We start from the raw sequence: 16,331 nt of genomic DNA, 5'->3' as shown, positions 1-16,331 counted from the left end.
AACAACTTCTCATTCTTGTATTTTCTCTTCTGCTGATTTTATGCCATTAGAAAACTAGCTTTCAGGTACCACTACAGGACTAAAGACATTAAATGTTCCCTGATGTGCCAACACAGCACAGGCATGTGTTGTTTAGTATTTAGTATGTTGCTGTTCCTACTTGTAATTAATAGAAAGAAAAATAACTGCAAAGTTTCTCCTTAAATATGTGATGGAACAGCCATTTTAAAGTGCCTGTCGACAGAGTGCAGCTACAGGAGTAGAAATGAGCCAATGTTACACTCAAACACAAACCTGTCTTTGGATAAGTACTAACAATACTGAGGACTACAAGGTTCACTTTGCAGTCCTACATGTGGTTAACTACCCTACCTCTATTCCAATGCTTTTCAGTGAGAGAAGTAGAGGTTTGTTAATGGGGGGCGCTAACCCTAACCCTACCCCCATCAAATTTGCAATACAGAAAAGACAGACACAGTAAATATACATTATCTAATAAAAATAACTGTGGCATCTGTTTACTCATACAATGCTTCTGTCTAATAGTTTTTTGGAATCCTCATTCCACATTGGTTTTATTTGGGTTTTTGTGTAAACAGGTAAATACATATGTTTCAAGGGGCGAAGGCCAAACGAGTGTGTATGTATGTTCTTCAAGTTTTGGCTTGTATGTGAATTCATGCTGGTCTCTAATAGGTCACTTAAAGATTCTCCTCCTGGCACCCCTGGCCAATTAGCATCTTTTAAATGTCATTCTTCATCCAATCTGATTGATTCAAGACACCTGACAATCAAAGTCACACAATGAGCTGCCTAGATGTGCAGGCGCAACCGAAGCAGCGGAGTCGGACATACTGACAGCAGCAGCTTCAGAGGAAACAAAGGAAAATTTAGTAATTTCGTCCAAAAAAACTGTTTGCTGGAGGAAAAAAAGCGAATAAAGGAACTTGGACCGGACCAACCAGACTTCAAGAAGACCAGCAGCAGGCAGGTGGCCGGGGATGGACTTCCACCTGGGGCTTCTCCCGCTCCTGTTACGCCAAACAGATACTGTCCACAATAATGTAATAGACTGTGTAAAAATTTGTGGGGTCTGTGAGTTGCCCCCGCCCTGTCAGACAAGACACACAAGATCTGGCTCACTCTGCAAAGCACAAAGCAGAAGCGGGATAATACTCTTCTGGTAGAATGAACTGTTCCCTGCTTGCATATGCTTGTGCAAACACTCTACAAAGATTCCGGCGTGGAGGATGTACACTGGTAACAAATTATAAAAAACTACACAGACAGACCAGTGTTGAAGCACTCCAAAACATTCATCAAATCGAAGTTTTGCTGGAAAGAGATCAAGTGCATCGTATTTAGTGCGGAAATACTCTGCTCCACTACCTCTGTCTTTCCTCTGCGACTGAAAATGATGCAGAGGGGTCATCAATTTTCAAAGATACAGCAATTTTTTTTCTTCCTATTGGCTTGGCATAAAGAGAAAAAGAAGGCTGAAGCAGTGGTGAAAAATTAAGGAGGAGATCTTTCAAAGGAACTAAGCACAAGATTTTAAATGTCATCTCGGTAGAATTTCTTAAAGCTGAAACAGCAGAGGCCTGCTCTTTATACGGCTCATTATAACGCATAAACAGCATAAACTCTGGACTTGGCTGCGTTTGCGTAAACAGTCATAAAGATGTAGGATTAGAGGTTGCCCGAGACAGAGCGGCGACTCCCGCTGCTGGCCACTCTACGACCACTCAAGACGTGAAATAAGACAATCAATGCCAAATCAATAAAAACACTAACGATAAATCTCTTTTCTGTTTTCTGTGACGAATGCTAATGAGCCTTCACAGTTTGTCGTACACACACTTTAAAAATAGAGAGGTTTTAGTTTAATTAACATTCTCGGGGGAGCGATGGGGTCTCCTTGGATGCTCTGGCTCCTTTTCATTTACAGCAGATTAATGGAACGTTCCTATTTTCAGGGTGTACGTTGTTACATATATATTCCATCTGTCTTTGTTCACACTTTGGCTTTTCTTAATTAAACAGGGGCAAAGTTAAAAACTCCATACAGCACATGCTTCATTTCCTTTTAAATTTAGGATTTCACTGATTTAATGCTAAAGCACACAGTCTTATGGGTCATATTTTGTGAGCTAGCTGTGCCGAGCGGTTTACAGTAGTAAATTTTACTTTGCTGCTAAGAGGACGAATTTGTCGCATAATCAGGACTGTGAATCGAAACCACTTCAGGGTCATGGCTATCTGGAATCAAGCCTAGAAGAGAATTAGGCAGAAGACAAAACGACACCATGGCCAGTCCTTAGAAGGATAACACAGATATAGACTCTGATAGTAACAGCTCTGGGCCATTTAGCTTTCTCAGCCTGCCTCGCTTGGATATCTTTGTAAACCAGGAAGAAATGACCAAGAAACAAAACAATTCAAAACCTCACTAATGTGAAATGATTGTGGGCGGTTTTGTTTGTGTATGAATTGGGTAAAATCTTAAGTTAATCACAAGCCTTGCAATCTAAGAAACAAAAGAGAGACATCCAAGCCGTCTCTGTACACCACTGAGACACCGTGGGTCGACACTTACAGTAGACGTCCACCCTGATGGACTTGATAGCTGGAGAGCCCAGGCCGTTCTCAGCCTTACAGTAGTAGCGACCACCCTGGGTCCTCAAGATTTTTGCGATATGCAACGTCTCGTTGAACACGCTGGAGTCCTGGAAGCGGTCGGACACACTGCCGGCTGTCTTCGTCCATCGGATCTGCGAAGGAGAGAGAGTAGAAATGAAGTGTTCTCCTGCAGGTCTGGTGAGCATGCAGTGGACTGGGGAGACAAATGCAGCTTTGGGTAAGAAATTAAAAGCACAATACCCAGCAAGTCAATAAAATTAAATAGACCAACAAGAGGGCTTTTAATGTGACACATCTACGTTGGAGTTTCTGAGTTTCTACTGAATGCAAAAATAACAAATTGTGTGAGGACAGGTAAGGTACATCTACAATCACGATTGGAGTCCTCACGACTGTGGTTTTCATGCAAGTTTGCCAGAAAATAAAAGTGCAAGACAAAGAAAAAGTCATAACCATAATGTGTTATTACAATTTGTCTTCTTCATGGATTAAACTAATACAGTATGTTAGGTTGACTTTTGACATTTAGAGGCACTTCTAGGCATATTTTGTTATCATTGGACAGAACCGAGTCCCTGTGCTAAGCTAAGCTAAGCTAAGCTAAGCTTCACCTGATTAATGAAGACAACGGCATGAGAATGGTTTTCCATCTCATTCTGTCATTGAACTGGGTCATCAATAACAACATTTGTTTCAGCTGCGTGTCGTGTCATGAAAAATCCCCAACCTTTCCTCATAACAGGAGCAAATGGGGAAGCGGGAATCGTGAAAAATGGAATGTGTCAAACAGAAGAAAACAGAAACAAAGGCCGGTCTAATAGAAGCCTGTTTGAAATAATGGTCTGGTTCGCCCTGCAGATTAGGTAAATCCAATCCGCATGGGGCTTTGAAAAATTCCAGCAAATTAAAACGAAGTAATTTGCCACGTCCTCATGTTTTAGATTCTCTGTCAAATGCAATGCACAGGCGACTGAGGAAGAACATCCTGCTTTAAAATAGAACAGCTGAAATGTTCCGTCTGCGGAAGTGCAAAGTGTTGATTTGACGGCTGAAAATCTTCTCCTGACTTCCCTCCGTTACACACAAGACCGACCTCGCCGTGGCCTTCTCAGCATGAGTACCTTTCGCTAACTGATGAGACCCAGTTAGCCCATGGCATTGAGGTGTAATGAAAGGTGAAATAGTGTTACTCTCCTACATGAGGTTGTAATTGACTCTCCATCATCTCCCTCTCCTGTCCTCATTAAAGCATACAGCATGAACAGGTACTGTGACAACTCTGGCCTGGGGGCCACGCAGCCAGAACCACGAAGCATAAAGCTCCATTCAATCCCTCATCCTAAGTAAGCCACAGATGGACTGGCTTTGCCTGCAGATCCTCACATATCTCTGTCTAGGCAGGGGAAGCTATGAATTAGAATCCAATATCTCCACACTGTATGCTGATAGCATCATCTCGGATACTGATAACATCCCATTTTTGCAGAGATAGCATCAGATGGAACAGGGATACAGCTGCATGGAGGGATGGGGATTGGGTGCTATCACAGAGATTGCCGCTGTGCTGCTCTCGCTGTGGGGCTTTAACCATGACGACAACAGCCAAAGGTTATTTGGCCAAAAGTTTGGTCATCTGCCAAGCAGACACGGGGAAGGAAATGAAAGGGTGGGTGGCCCAAAATCTGATAATGACACCATATTCCAGAGGCTTTTTCTGAGCTCGGGGGCAGAGGATGACAAGGAGATGAATCCCCGTGCAGCAAAAGTTAAGGTTTATCAGAGGAGTTTTACATTCTCAGTTTTGCTTGAGGTTCTACTGTGCAGAAATAAATTAGCTACACTGGAATACAAAGGCCCTGTGAATGTGTGTGTGTGTTACTTCCTCCTTTCATCGACATCTTTCGTTTAAAAATGGCCAAAAAAGGCCTTAGCCAGACTCTCAGACTTAGACTGTCCCATTCTTTTCCACAGTCTGCAAGTGGATATATAACCATTAAAGATAAATGAGTCTAAATGAACACATCGCATAATAAAGGCTGCACTCGGCCTGTTTCAGACGCAGCGAGAAACACTGAGAGAAAGCGCTCCTTGAAAAAGGCCGATCTCAGCAACTGGTCGATGCTAAAGCCCCATTGTTGGAAAAAGTCTGCCGCCCTATTATAACAGTTAGGGACATCACGAATTCAGCAAAACAAGGCCTCAAGTTAAGTAAGATATGAGCATAAATTAGATGGAGCGAAGTGTTCGGGTTCTCTTCTACACTGCTCTGGTCTCCCTCATGCAAATACAAAGCGAGCTAGCTTGTGGCGACCTCAGCTGAATTTAATATTCACCCAGCTTATACCCCGAGTCACTTACTTTGCCTTTTGTGTTAAGAGCTTTGAGTTTTAGGTAAACGCGGTATCAATAAGTGCATTGTCGGAGTGACACTAAGAGGTGGGTATCCAAATAACTTTTCATGTATGAAAGGGAAAGTGGCCCTTGTTGTTATTGGTGAGCTCTGAACTTTTACTGTACCCTCAGGCTATTTTCCATCCTCCACTTTGACTTTTTTTTCCAATTGAGCACCTCGGCCCACAGAGGGAGTACTGAAGCACGCCTGGCGAGAACAGTTTGACCCTCTTCACTCTCCTTAGTGCAATGCAAATACTCTTGATCTGAGAGGAGCTGGTGGATTTGAGAAATATGATAATTGCTCCTCCTACCCCACTGACAGCCCGGCTGATTATTTAAATTATTTTTGCGTGGCTATTTTTGCTTTTTCGCACTTCAGCCGAAACTCATAAGGTACCTGCAATTACACACGGGGGAATAATTAAGCTGCCCGCCATGTACCGTGCTGCAAGTGTTCTGTGTCACAAGTATATGCATGCATGCGACTGCCTGCATATGAAATTAGCAGAAAATGTAAATGGGGTCTGGTTTTCTTCTTTTACCCTAAGAGTTCACATTTTGCATATTCTATTTTTTTTAATCCTTTTTTTTTACACCATTTCACTCCACAGGGAAAAGCAAAGTCAACACAAGGATTCCTTTTTCAAATCAGCCATCCCAGAAGAAAGATCAACATTTGCTCACATGGAAAGCTCATCTAGATTAGCATCCGACGAAAAACCCTAGCAGTGTCTGAGGCCGCGCATACTGCGATGTCACGGCAAGAGCTAATTAAAATGCGCCCCGCGCCTGTTGTTATGCAGGGATCATATGCCAGAGCATGCGTTTTTCGGTGACTCTCCCACAATGCCTGCTGTGACGTTTCCCTCTCCCCGGCTACAGGCTGGTTTCTAAGCGCTTGCCATCTTTTCTTTTAGGCGCCGACGGGGGTCTGTGCTCCTCAGCGGCACAGACAAGTGCGGCAGAGGATGACAATCAAGTGATCAGAAGAGGCGGCGGGGGGTCCAGATCGCAAATTGGGAGTGCACATACTCTACAGGTCTGATTTAAAAAGGCGCGCCGGCCCTCATAAAAACCGAATGCCCGTAAGAGATGCAGCGCAGTGAAGGCGCTGATATGAGAATCAGGATGGGAGTGTTACATAAAATAAAATCCGCTCCAGCTTTTATTTTCCTGCCTGTGTTGAGGTACACAGAGTATGTCTGACTGCTGCTGTTAAATTCACCGTCGAGAAGATTCAGTATAAATGACTGAAGGCGCCTTGGATGCGGTGTAGTTTGAGGGAAAACTCCGAGACACAGTCGCAATACTGTCAGTCGTATTGCAAACAATGAAAAAAAAATAGGAGGTGAAACCAAAAAAGCGCCATCTGCTAAAGACACCAGCACTGTAGGCAAACTGTCATGGGAGCATCCAAAATAGATCATATACTCCAGTTGCTCCGTATAAAGCGAAGTGGCCCAGGGCCCTGAAGTCAGCTTATTTGTACTTGCTGACCTGTGACACTGCCAGTTGAATGTGGTCGTCTAATAACTGGGGAAAAAAAAAAAAAAAAAAAGAAGAGCGAAGAGCTGTTTGCAATGCGGTGTTGCTGGCTATTGCAGCCTGGTACTCAAACAAAGTAGTGTGGACATAATGGATGGAGGCCAGGGCAGAGGAGACGGGGGCAGATGGCTTCATCATCAGGGACTCTTTGATGTCTGTTCATAGCATCAAAGACAATGGATGGATATTGAGAACAGTGACCCTGAAAGTATGAACAGATAGCGCTGTACATAGACTGCGGGGTGTTCTGAAACAGACGGCGAGTATTGCAGCGATAAAGACAAAGGAGGAGGGATTCTGAGTCTGAGGCCAAGTGGATTCATCTGTTCGCTCATTTTCCTCTTAAATCTTCAAATTTGCGACGCTACAACTTGATGCATGACTATCAAACTAAAGATGATTAACATCTAATTCGTTAATGGACTTTAACACTGTTGTAACTCTGCATACCGCACAGAGGGACGGAACAGAGACGAGACACATTAGTCTCCAATAAAGACATGGACGGCACCCTGACCTAACCCCGTAGCAGCACACTGGTGCTTGTAGTGGTCCCTTTTCCCTGTTCCCACAATTCAATCTCTCAGGATATATTCTTTTGTTTGTTTCTTTTTTTTTTCTGTGCATGTGGGGGCGTGCATACCACACAAATCCTCCATTACCTACCTGCATTACTATAATCCATCACTGTTGTTGCACTAATACTGCATTAATTGTCTGCTTTTGTATTATGTCATATATGTCATTATTAGATTTCATTACAAAATACCAAATTAGCGTGGTTCTTTCTTTCTGTTTACACCGTATGTCTCTGTTCAATATGTGTTTTGGTTGTAAGTCGTTAATAAAAAAAAGACATGGAGAGTAGGAGAGCTTCTGCAAAAGCTAAGAATCTTCGTCTCTTGGCACTGGTTGAAGCCTTAAAAAAAACAACTCTGCTCATCAATATTGTTTGTTTAAAGAGCATTTCTCTCTGTAAATAATGCCTTCACACCTTAGCCTCATTAAGTAATGAGTGCGGATGTACATGAATATGCAAATCATCCCCCCACTTCTATCTCCTCCCACATGTATAATGCTCACCTGCAGGTCGAGCAGCATTCCTGTGCCCTGCTCGGCTCTGCTACAACCCTGTTACACCACTCTGTGTTACACAGTAGCAAGCCGCTACACTCAAGTAATTCAGACATACTGTACATGTTCCAACTGGAAAATGATTCTTAGTCGAACAAGCGCCGTTAGAGCGAGGACTCTACCCTCAGCGTGACTCTGACTTAGTGGGTTCCTCATGTAAACCTTTTTTCCATACGTCATCTCTGATAAGGAGCTACTTCGTGAAGATGAACATGTAGCAGGGCCTTTAGGAGGGAAAGCTCTGAACACGGAGGAAGATCGAGTTCGTGATGATGATCAAGTTGACATGATTGGTCCCTTAGCGTTGTGACATATGAAACCCCGGGTGACTGGTGCACTGCAGTTTGTCACGGTGTTGACTTATTTTGTTCATGATGTTTTTTCAACCAGATGAAAAAAATAAAACACCACATGGAAATGCTAACAAGATACAAACATGATTTGTACCTGATGGGTGGACTTACTGTGTGCCAGACCCTTTATCACAGAGAGCCAATACAGAGCTACAGGTACATGGGGAGAATGACAAAACAAGGGGAAGGGTTTATAAGTAAATAACAATTAAACCATCCATTTGTTTTCCACCTAACCATTGAATGCGTTAATATATAATATGGGAAAAATGCTCATTATATATTCAGAGGACCTAAAGAGACATGTAAAAATGTCTGAATCGTCAAGTGGTTGAGTGAAATAAACACTTTTGACGTCTAATATCATTATGGGGATATGGGGAGGCCCTTTTTGATTTGATGGTTTGGATCAGCTGATACATATTGCTTCCAAAGGTTTTATACTATTTCCCTAAACAATATGTGATGGCAATGGGCTAAGAAACGTAGCTATGCTCTAAAGGTTTAGAACAGGCCGTGTAGCATTTTCATGTACACAACATAGCACCTGAAAACCCCCAACTTCCATCAACACGTTGGCGTGACTGGTTTTCAGGTGCTGCGTGGTGTCTTTGCGCCTGGCTGTGGGGTTTTGCCGGTGCTTTGCCGGAATATACTCCCAAGTTTATGTCTGCCCGAGGCAATCCCTTCGTGTTAATTGCATTGACATTTGAACTCAATGTGAATGTACATGTCACAATAAGTAATTATCAAAATTCTTGAGTTTATTTTTGCTTTTGTTAATGAATTGGCAACTCTACATTACAACACCTATTATGAGCTAAAGCTAACAGCTACACTTGTGGATTAGGACAATGCCTGAGACGATTTAAAGACACTTTTTCTGACTTACCCAACACTGGGGATATGGTGAGTGACTAAATTTCACGTAGGGTTGGCATATCCCTACAAAGTCATTCAACCCCTAGCTAGTGACTCCACTAGCTGCTAATAAATCTAGTTGGACATAATCCCAGTAATTCAGTAACGCAATGCACGTACATCATGTTGATCAAACACATTTACATTTAGGTCATTCAACAAAATAGTTTCTTGCTAAATTAAAGCATTTTATTTAGGTGGAAATTATTTCCATAATTTTATTGCGTTCCGCGAACAAGTAATTTTTTTAAATTTCACACAGTAGTGGCGTATCCCTTTAAGCCAACTGATATGTGGTGAAAGTTGAGTCGACGTTGACTAGTCGATGACGTCACATATAAAACACAGTAGAAAGTAATGCGTTACAACAATGAAATCTATATTCTCGACCCGAGTACATATTGTAGCGTTTTGCACAAAAGAAGCTATAGAGGCTTTTCTGCGATCTAACTGAAGCTTGAATATGGGCTACTCTCGGCTATAGTCCATGTCAACACCTCTAATATGTGCCTCTCGCTCGGCAAAAAAACAAAAAATAAAAATAAAATGATAAAAACAACACGCTCAACAACAACAACAACTGTTGAGTATCGCTAGCATGGAAGAAGAACATTAGTCTCATATGATATAAATAACTATTGAGCCATGTTGATTCATTTCCTGTGGAAAGAGGGGAGAGTTAAGTGTAAAAGAATATGTTCTGTGCAGTGTTACGTAAAGAGATGTACCTTCCCTCAGAGGACCAACTTCCCCAAATCCTTCCAACGACCTCCGCACCACACATCAATGAGAATTTGACTTAATTGCCCCTGAGCCCACAAGACACCACAGCCCACAGTAACGTCTTGAAATGCCAAACCCACGAGGCAGCGGCAAAAAGGAACGCATTATACGGTGCGCAGGTGACTGACAGGAACATGTATTTATTTGACAATTAAATGAGAAGGCAGACGGGGGTTGCTGCTGCCACAAGTGCATGTGCGGCTGGATGCACGTATGATTTTATTATTAGAAAGCCTCTGTTTTTTGTTTTTTTTCCCAAGGTGGGTGGGCGGAGATGCCCACCGAGAGGAAGCTGCTGCCTGGTTGGACACAATCCAGAGACTCCTATCGGTGGGAAGGCCTGAGGGGGCGTCTATGTAATTTAAGAAGTCTGGATATCGACAGACGTGTGAAGAATTAAACGGTTGCAAAACTACCCCCCCCCCCCACCCCCCCCCACCCACCCACCCCCGCCCCCCTCCCATGTACTCTGCGGTTGGTCTTTTGTGGCGCTATACTTGGCACAACACGCCTCCATCTACAGTATGCATTATCCCGGGAGCTAGTAGCGCTCGAAGTCGCTGAAAGGGACTGAAACGTGGACAGCAGTGATGAAAAAAGCAATTTTGTGATTTGCTAATGCAGAACTAATTGAATCCATTTGCGGTGATCGAGTAGTGTGACTTAGCTGTTCAAGAAAATAAAACTGAGAATGACTCGTCGTCAGAGAGGGAAGAAATACATTCACTAAAAAAAAAAAAATATTGGCACAGCGAGGACGCGTCTCACCTATCAATGTCAGGGTGCTACTGAAACGTCCAAACCAATGTGTGATTTAACAGTTTCACGGGAGAAAGTTATTTAACTGACACAAACGGGGCGAGGTCTATGAAGGATCGCCAGGTCCGTGTGAGATTTTTCATTTTAATTAGCTGTTTTTAAATTGAAATAGCGAGAGACGGTGGACGCGACCCGACGGCTGGGCCGCCCCGATGGTGCACTACAGCATCGTGATGGAACTACTCCAGATATGAAGTGGCTGGTATTTATGGACTGGGAGCTGATGTCTGCAGCAACAGACTGTCACCATCTAAAATGGATGACGTGACGAGAGAATATTCAGACGGCACTTCAACCCATTTACGGTTTCTTAGTTAAATATAAAACGTGCTTAGCTGACAGTACCTGCACAGCACTAATATGACACAGGAGATTTATCCATGGTAACATGCTGCTTGGGTGGGAGGCAGTGACACTCGACTCATGCAGTGTAGGGCGTCAAACACATGACACTCCTGGAATTAAAGCCTGCGTTGTGTTTAAAGACAAGTTGCTGGTGTGTGTAACATTACTTAAAAGTATCATGTCACCTTGATGACGAGAAGCTTTTAAACATTTCCTGTCTGGCATAATAATGTTTTGTCCTAGGTCTGAAGTTAACATCGTCGGTTTGCAACCGTGAGAGGAACCTGCTGCCTTCAATAAAAGGAACCAATAAACTCAGAGGTTTACAATTCTGGTCACGCAATTTGGAAATAATATACGTTCTCCACTGGAACTGTTTCATAATCAAGTCTCTGTACGCTGCATAAATCAGATGTGGGTGTGAATTAGTTCATATGTATTAGTTGCTCAAGTATGCCAACGGATTTTATTACTGCGGGTCAAAGAGTCAAAAGCAAAAAAAGCAAGACATCATTTTAATCGGGAGCCAAAGCATCGAGCCACAGATTAGCCTCTGTAGCTCGCGCTGCATTACTCTTCCAGGAAATACCTGGGCTAGAAAAAGCTCAGCGTGCGTACTGTGTACAGGCAGCTAATGACCAGCGCATGGCTAATTGTATATACACACGCAGCATGTCCAATTGTCCTGCCATGCATAAATTTATCAGGGAAAATGTGCCTGGGGGTGGGAGGCATGTGGGTAAAATGCAGGCTCTAACGTGAGCTTTCCGTTTTTAAAAAGGAATGTGTCGCAGCACCAGGACATTTGGACGGGATGTAGTTTACAGTCAGTTGAAACACTGTACTTAATGGACATGCAATTCATTCATTCATTCATTAACTCATTTTCATTCATTAATTCATTATTAGCTACTTCTTATCCTCTAGAGCAGGTGTGTCAAACTCATTTTAGTTCAGATCTCACATGGGCCAGATAAGTAACATTACAGTATAATAACCTTTAAATGCTGCTCTTAATAAAACAGTCGACAAATTAGGAATAGCAGTTACTTCTGTAGCACTTCTTTTACAGGAGGCTGGGTAACCCACCTCAAAACTATTCTGAGTCACTCTCACTCTTTGCATGGGAGGTGAACGGACGGCAGGCCCACTGAAGTATTAAATGTGGGATGTGTGTATACTAGCAGACTGTGGTGAGCTTCACCTATGCTGCCTATGAGGGCTCAGCCTCTCATGCATTAATGTAACCACAGCAGCCTCATAGCTCCTCACTCATCACCAGGAATCATTACCACAAAGATACTTCTAGAAGTTAGTCAATTAGTCTACAGTGCCGACAGTTGGTGCATGCGCATGTTGGAGCTCATTTGAATCCAGGAGTCCTCCTTGCAATTTACGCATCTTGCGAGAGGGTCATATTAATCATAATTAGCAGTTACATTTTAAATAATTACATTTTTTTAGTGACAAAACATCCTGTTTGGGAGGAGTTACATGAGAATCTACCTTGGATAGCAAACATTTGGCAGAATTGAGGTCATTTGTTGCATTTACATTGACACCAATACTCCACTATCAATCATGAAACCACTTCACAACTGAAGGGCGGAAATTTCAAACAGGACTTAAAGGTGTAAACCTTTTGATATTCCAGTCAATGGGAACGCATTAGTGGCTAATAGCCACGTTAACGCTTAATCCGATAATTCATCTCTGGTTGCAGGGACGAAATATATTTGCTTTTCCGCATGTTTGAACTACGTAGGTTGAACATCAGGTGAAGTGACGTGATATCCAGCAGGAGCAGAAACATGGTGGTAGTAAAAGAAGTTGTTCAAGCAGGTGAAACCAGACTGTATTTGTATTTCAACACGGACTGGGCCACTTTGCACATGTTATATTCTGACTGATGTTTTGGGCCACGTGAACGTACATAACCCATTATTTATTTAGCATCCAGCCGCGTTGCGCGTAAACTCAACAACTACAACCACACCCACAGACTTGCCAATGATCAAGAGAAGACGCATTGGAAATTCACTACAACCTTTCTGAGTACTGATTACTTTTTTCCCCGCATATGCTCCTGAAAGATGAAGAAACTCAGAAGCTCAATTAATATGCGGAACTTTGGGGCAGAGAGAGAGAGAGAGAGGGAGAGTGGGAACACGTTCTGAGGATTAATATTTAATTCTAATGAAAAAAGATGAGCTGTTATTGCTGTATTAACTTGCAAGTCTGTTTCCGATGAGGTCACATACCCTCGCTCTTTTTTTTTTTTTTTTCCGCCAACATCAGAAAAGCAGCCTCAGGTCTGCTGCCAACCGAGATAACCTCCTCGGCTTCCTAAACCTCTCAGAGTGAGCGCGCGCTGTCCCCCGGTCCCATAGTGCTTCCAGAGGGGGACATAGCTGACACATCCCAAAGTCTGGAGAGACACAGCCGAGATCCGCTGCGCCAGGGGATCTGCGCGAGTCTCATAATGACTCTGTTTCAAAGGAGATCCTGCCTCTCCTGCCACAGCCATGCAGAGCTTTTGATCTCGCGCTCGCTACCTCCCCACCGCCGCCACCCCCAACCTTTCCCTCCTCTCGCTCTGCTCTGTTTTTCAAAAAAAAAAAGAAATTCTAATTAAGGGGAAAGACGGGAGACGATGAGTGCGGATTTGTCCCCCCCTGACGACGGAGGGGAGACGAGCGGTGGGCTCACGAAAGCTTGCTTATTTAGGAGGCCTCACCTTTTCAGCTGGAATATAAAAATCGATGTGCTCTTTTGCTTTGGCGTACAGAGGGCAAGTGTACACGCCGGTGGACCCTGTCTATTGATCAAAAGGGGAGTTATATTAATTAACGCGAGCGCGGTCTTGCCCGGAGTTGGGGCTGAATGCCGTGTAATTTGTGTTATCAGGGAAATTGGAAACAGCACGCGATAAATGTTCGAAAGGTTAGCGTGTGCAAATCCAGCCAGGTTAATAGGAGAGCAAAATGTGACAAGGTCAGGTAATTTATGGCGAATCTAACGCTCCCGAGCGGAGGAAGTTAGTCTGTTTTTTGCCCTAAGAAACTAGATGGCGCCTTGTTTCTGCCGTTTTCTTAATCTTATTAGTATATAATGCAGGATGTGAATAAAGCAGTAAGCATACAGTACAATAAGAACACATTAAAAGCCTATTTACTTCTCAGCAATTAATACAAGTATGTTTATTTCCAGATGCTGGGAACCCATTTGCATTCACTGTGTTTTTACGTTTTGCTTTTTGCAGATGCTTGCGCCGCTTTGTTCCTGCATTCTCATTAGACTCGGGAGTCTTTCATTATCAACACGCAGGTGCACAGTGCAGCCTAAACCATCAATAATTAAAGGATTAAACTCTTAAGCTGGTTTACTGCAGAGGTATGGTGACGCGCCACCCCGACACCTGACACTAATAAAAGCGAGCCCGCAGAACCGGAGACGGAGCGCGGGAGGCGGGCTATGAAATTAGCACCCTGTCCCGCGATCACCCTGTGCAGCTATTTTTGTCCGGTCGTATAAGGTCAGACGAGAAAAAAGGGGGCCTCTTACTTGTGGCCGAGGATGGCCCGTCACCAGACAGGTGAGCTCCAGGGTTTCTCCCTCTCTGATGGTGTAGACTCGCTCCGTGTGCCTCTCCTCCTCGACGTTACAGGCGTGACCTGAGTGGATGATGCGGACAGTCGGAGACGCTGTGGGCAGGAGGGAGAGAGGAAAGGAGAAAAGAAAAGGGGAGAAGAAGCACAAGCCGCGTTAGCATTCAGGCCATTTCTGAAGGAATGAGTAGTCGAGCAGGGTAGATGGCGTATTGATTAGAAGGTTGTCTCACTTAAAACAAGGCTGTTCCGAAGCCTTGTGTGCACATTTGCTCTGCACCCGACGGAGCGCACAAATAAGCAGAAGGTAGTTGTAGAAGAAGAAAAAAAAGAAAAAAAAACGAATTGACACATTGCTTTTATAGCATTCCCCTTTTAAATGCTTCTAGTATATCGAATACAACGGAGGAAAGTGAACCGCTGCCTCATAACATTACGTTGCATGGAGAAATTTGCGAGAGTAGCACTTTACGGGCATAAAAAAACAGGGCGAAATAAGTGCCTGCTGTTTATTTGGACTAAGAGGGAGAATGCGGGAAGGGAAAGCAACATTTCTAAATTTAATTTCGCATCATAAGTAGAAACGTCCTATGTTTGCGCTGCGAGGTAAAGTCAAAATAAACCCTTTATATAAAACCTGCAAATTCACTGGCTATTTGATTCTTGAAGTCACCGGGCAAACCAATGTAAATCAAAAGGTCTGCTATAAATCAAACCACTGGCAGGCATTTAAATCATTTGTCGGTCGGCCAATTAGTTGTAAAACATGTAGTTTCACAAAAGATATTCTACTTAAAATAAAAAAAAAATGTGTCTTCTTTTTGACATTAAAAAGCACAACATTGGGCCTTTGATTCACTTTAAGTTCCCTTGGGAGAACTTGTACCACGAGAGGCCACAAAACGCTTCCCCGATGTACCCGCGTCACTACGAATCAATATTTGACCCCGTAACCCTCGGCGGCACTTGCAGGCATTTCTCTGTTCTCGGCTCAGGGAAGAGCTGTAACCTGACACTGACCTATCTTCACAGAAAATCAGGGGAGAAGCGGCGGCCAGTCAATATCGTTCAAATCTGAATCTAAGCGACACTCAATTTGGCGTCGTGTGCGGCAGTAATTCGAAATGCGCCGTCAAGCAGATGACCAACTGCAAAAAAAAAAAAAGCTGATGATATTCCCCCTTCCTGTTCTCCTCCCTTCCTCGATATCAAATATCAGATTGAATTCATAACCTGGTGTAATTACATGCCAGAAGGGTTTCATTACGAATCTGAAGAATTCAAAAAAAAAAGAGAGAGGAAGAAGAAAAGAAATGACATGGTAGTATTTAAAAGAAAAAGAAACGGGGAAAAATAAATGTCTGTTTCGATATTAATTCAGTGTTAACCTGAGACTTGTCATTACAGCAGAAAGAGAGTGGGTGTCCATTTTTAAACTGGCGCATACCTATTTTACCATGTAGAACATTGATTTCGCCACATAACTTCCTAATGTGATCCAGTCTGGGAAATAGAAACGCCAGAAACCGTAAGACGGGCAAATTAAATTCATTCAAACATTTTGTAGCACAGGTACACTGCAGCAGAACTCTAATCTAGCCGCAGCTGTCTGTCCACACCACTGTAATTACAGCACTGGTGTTTTTCTCCATCGCTTGCGAGGCCGTAAGGACATTTTAATCTGCGCGCCGACGTGCGGCGGGACACACAAAGTCGGAGGAGTCGGGCGAAGCGCTCAAAAACGATCATTTCCTCTAAGCTGCGAAAAATGCAGTTGCGTGTGAGCGGC

The 16,331-nt window shown here is 43.4% G+C and overlaps 1 protein-coding gene across 2 annotated transcripts in view; it reads right to left on the bottom strand.

The window, feature by feature from the left end:
* Positions 1 to 16,331, bottom strand: part of LOC124999039 (MAM domain-containing glycosylphosphatidylinositol anchor protein 2-like) — a 177,454-nt gene that overhangs the window by 105,241 nt on the left and 55,882 nt on the right. For both annotated transcript variants that reach the window (XM_047573781.1, XM_047573782.1), the window contains exons 2-3: positions 14,499 to 14,638; positions 2,597 to 2,771 (exon numbers count right to left, since the gene is read on the bottom strand). In XM_047573781.1, coding sequence (XP_047429737.1) covers positions 2,597 to 2,771; positions 14,499 to 14,638 — 315 coding nt within the window. The remainder of the gene's footprint in view (positions 1 to 2,596; positions 2,772 to 14,498; positions 14,639 to 16,331) is intronic.

The sequence above is a fragment of the Mugil cephalus genome, chromosome 21 (assembly GCF_022458985.1).
Source record: "Mugil cephalus isolate CIBA_MC_2020 chromosome 21, CIBA_Mcephalus_1.1, whole genome shotgun sequence".
Taxonomy (NCBI): Eukaryota; Metazoa; Chordata; class Actinopteri; order Mugiliformes; family Mugilidae; genus Mugil; species Mugil cephalus.
This window is presented reverse-complemented; position numbering and strand designations above follow the sequence as displayed.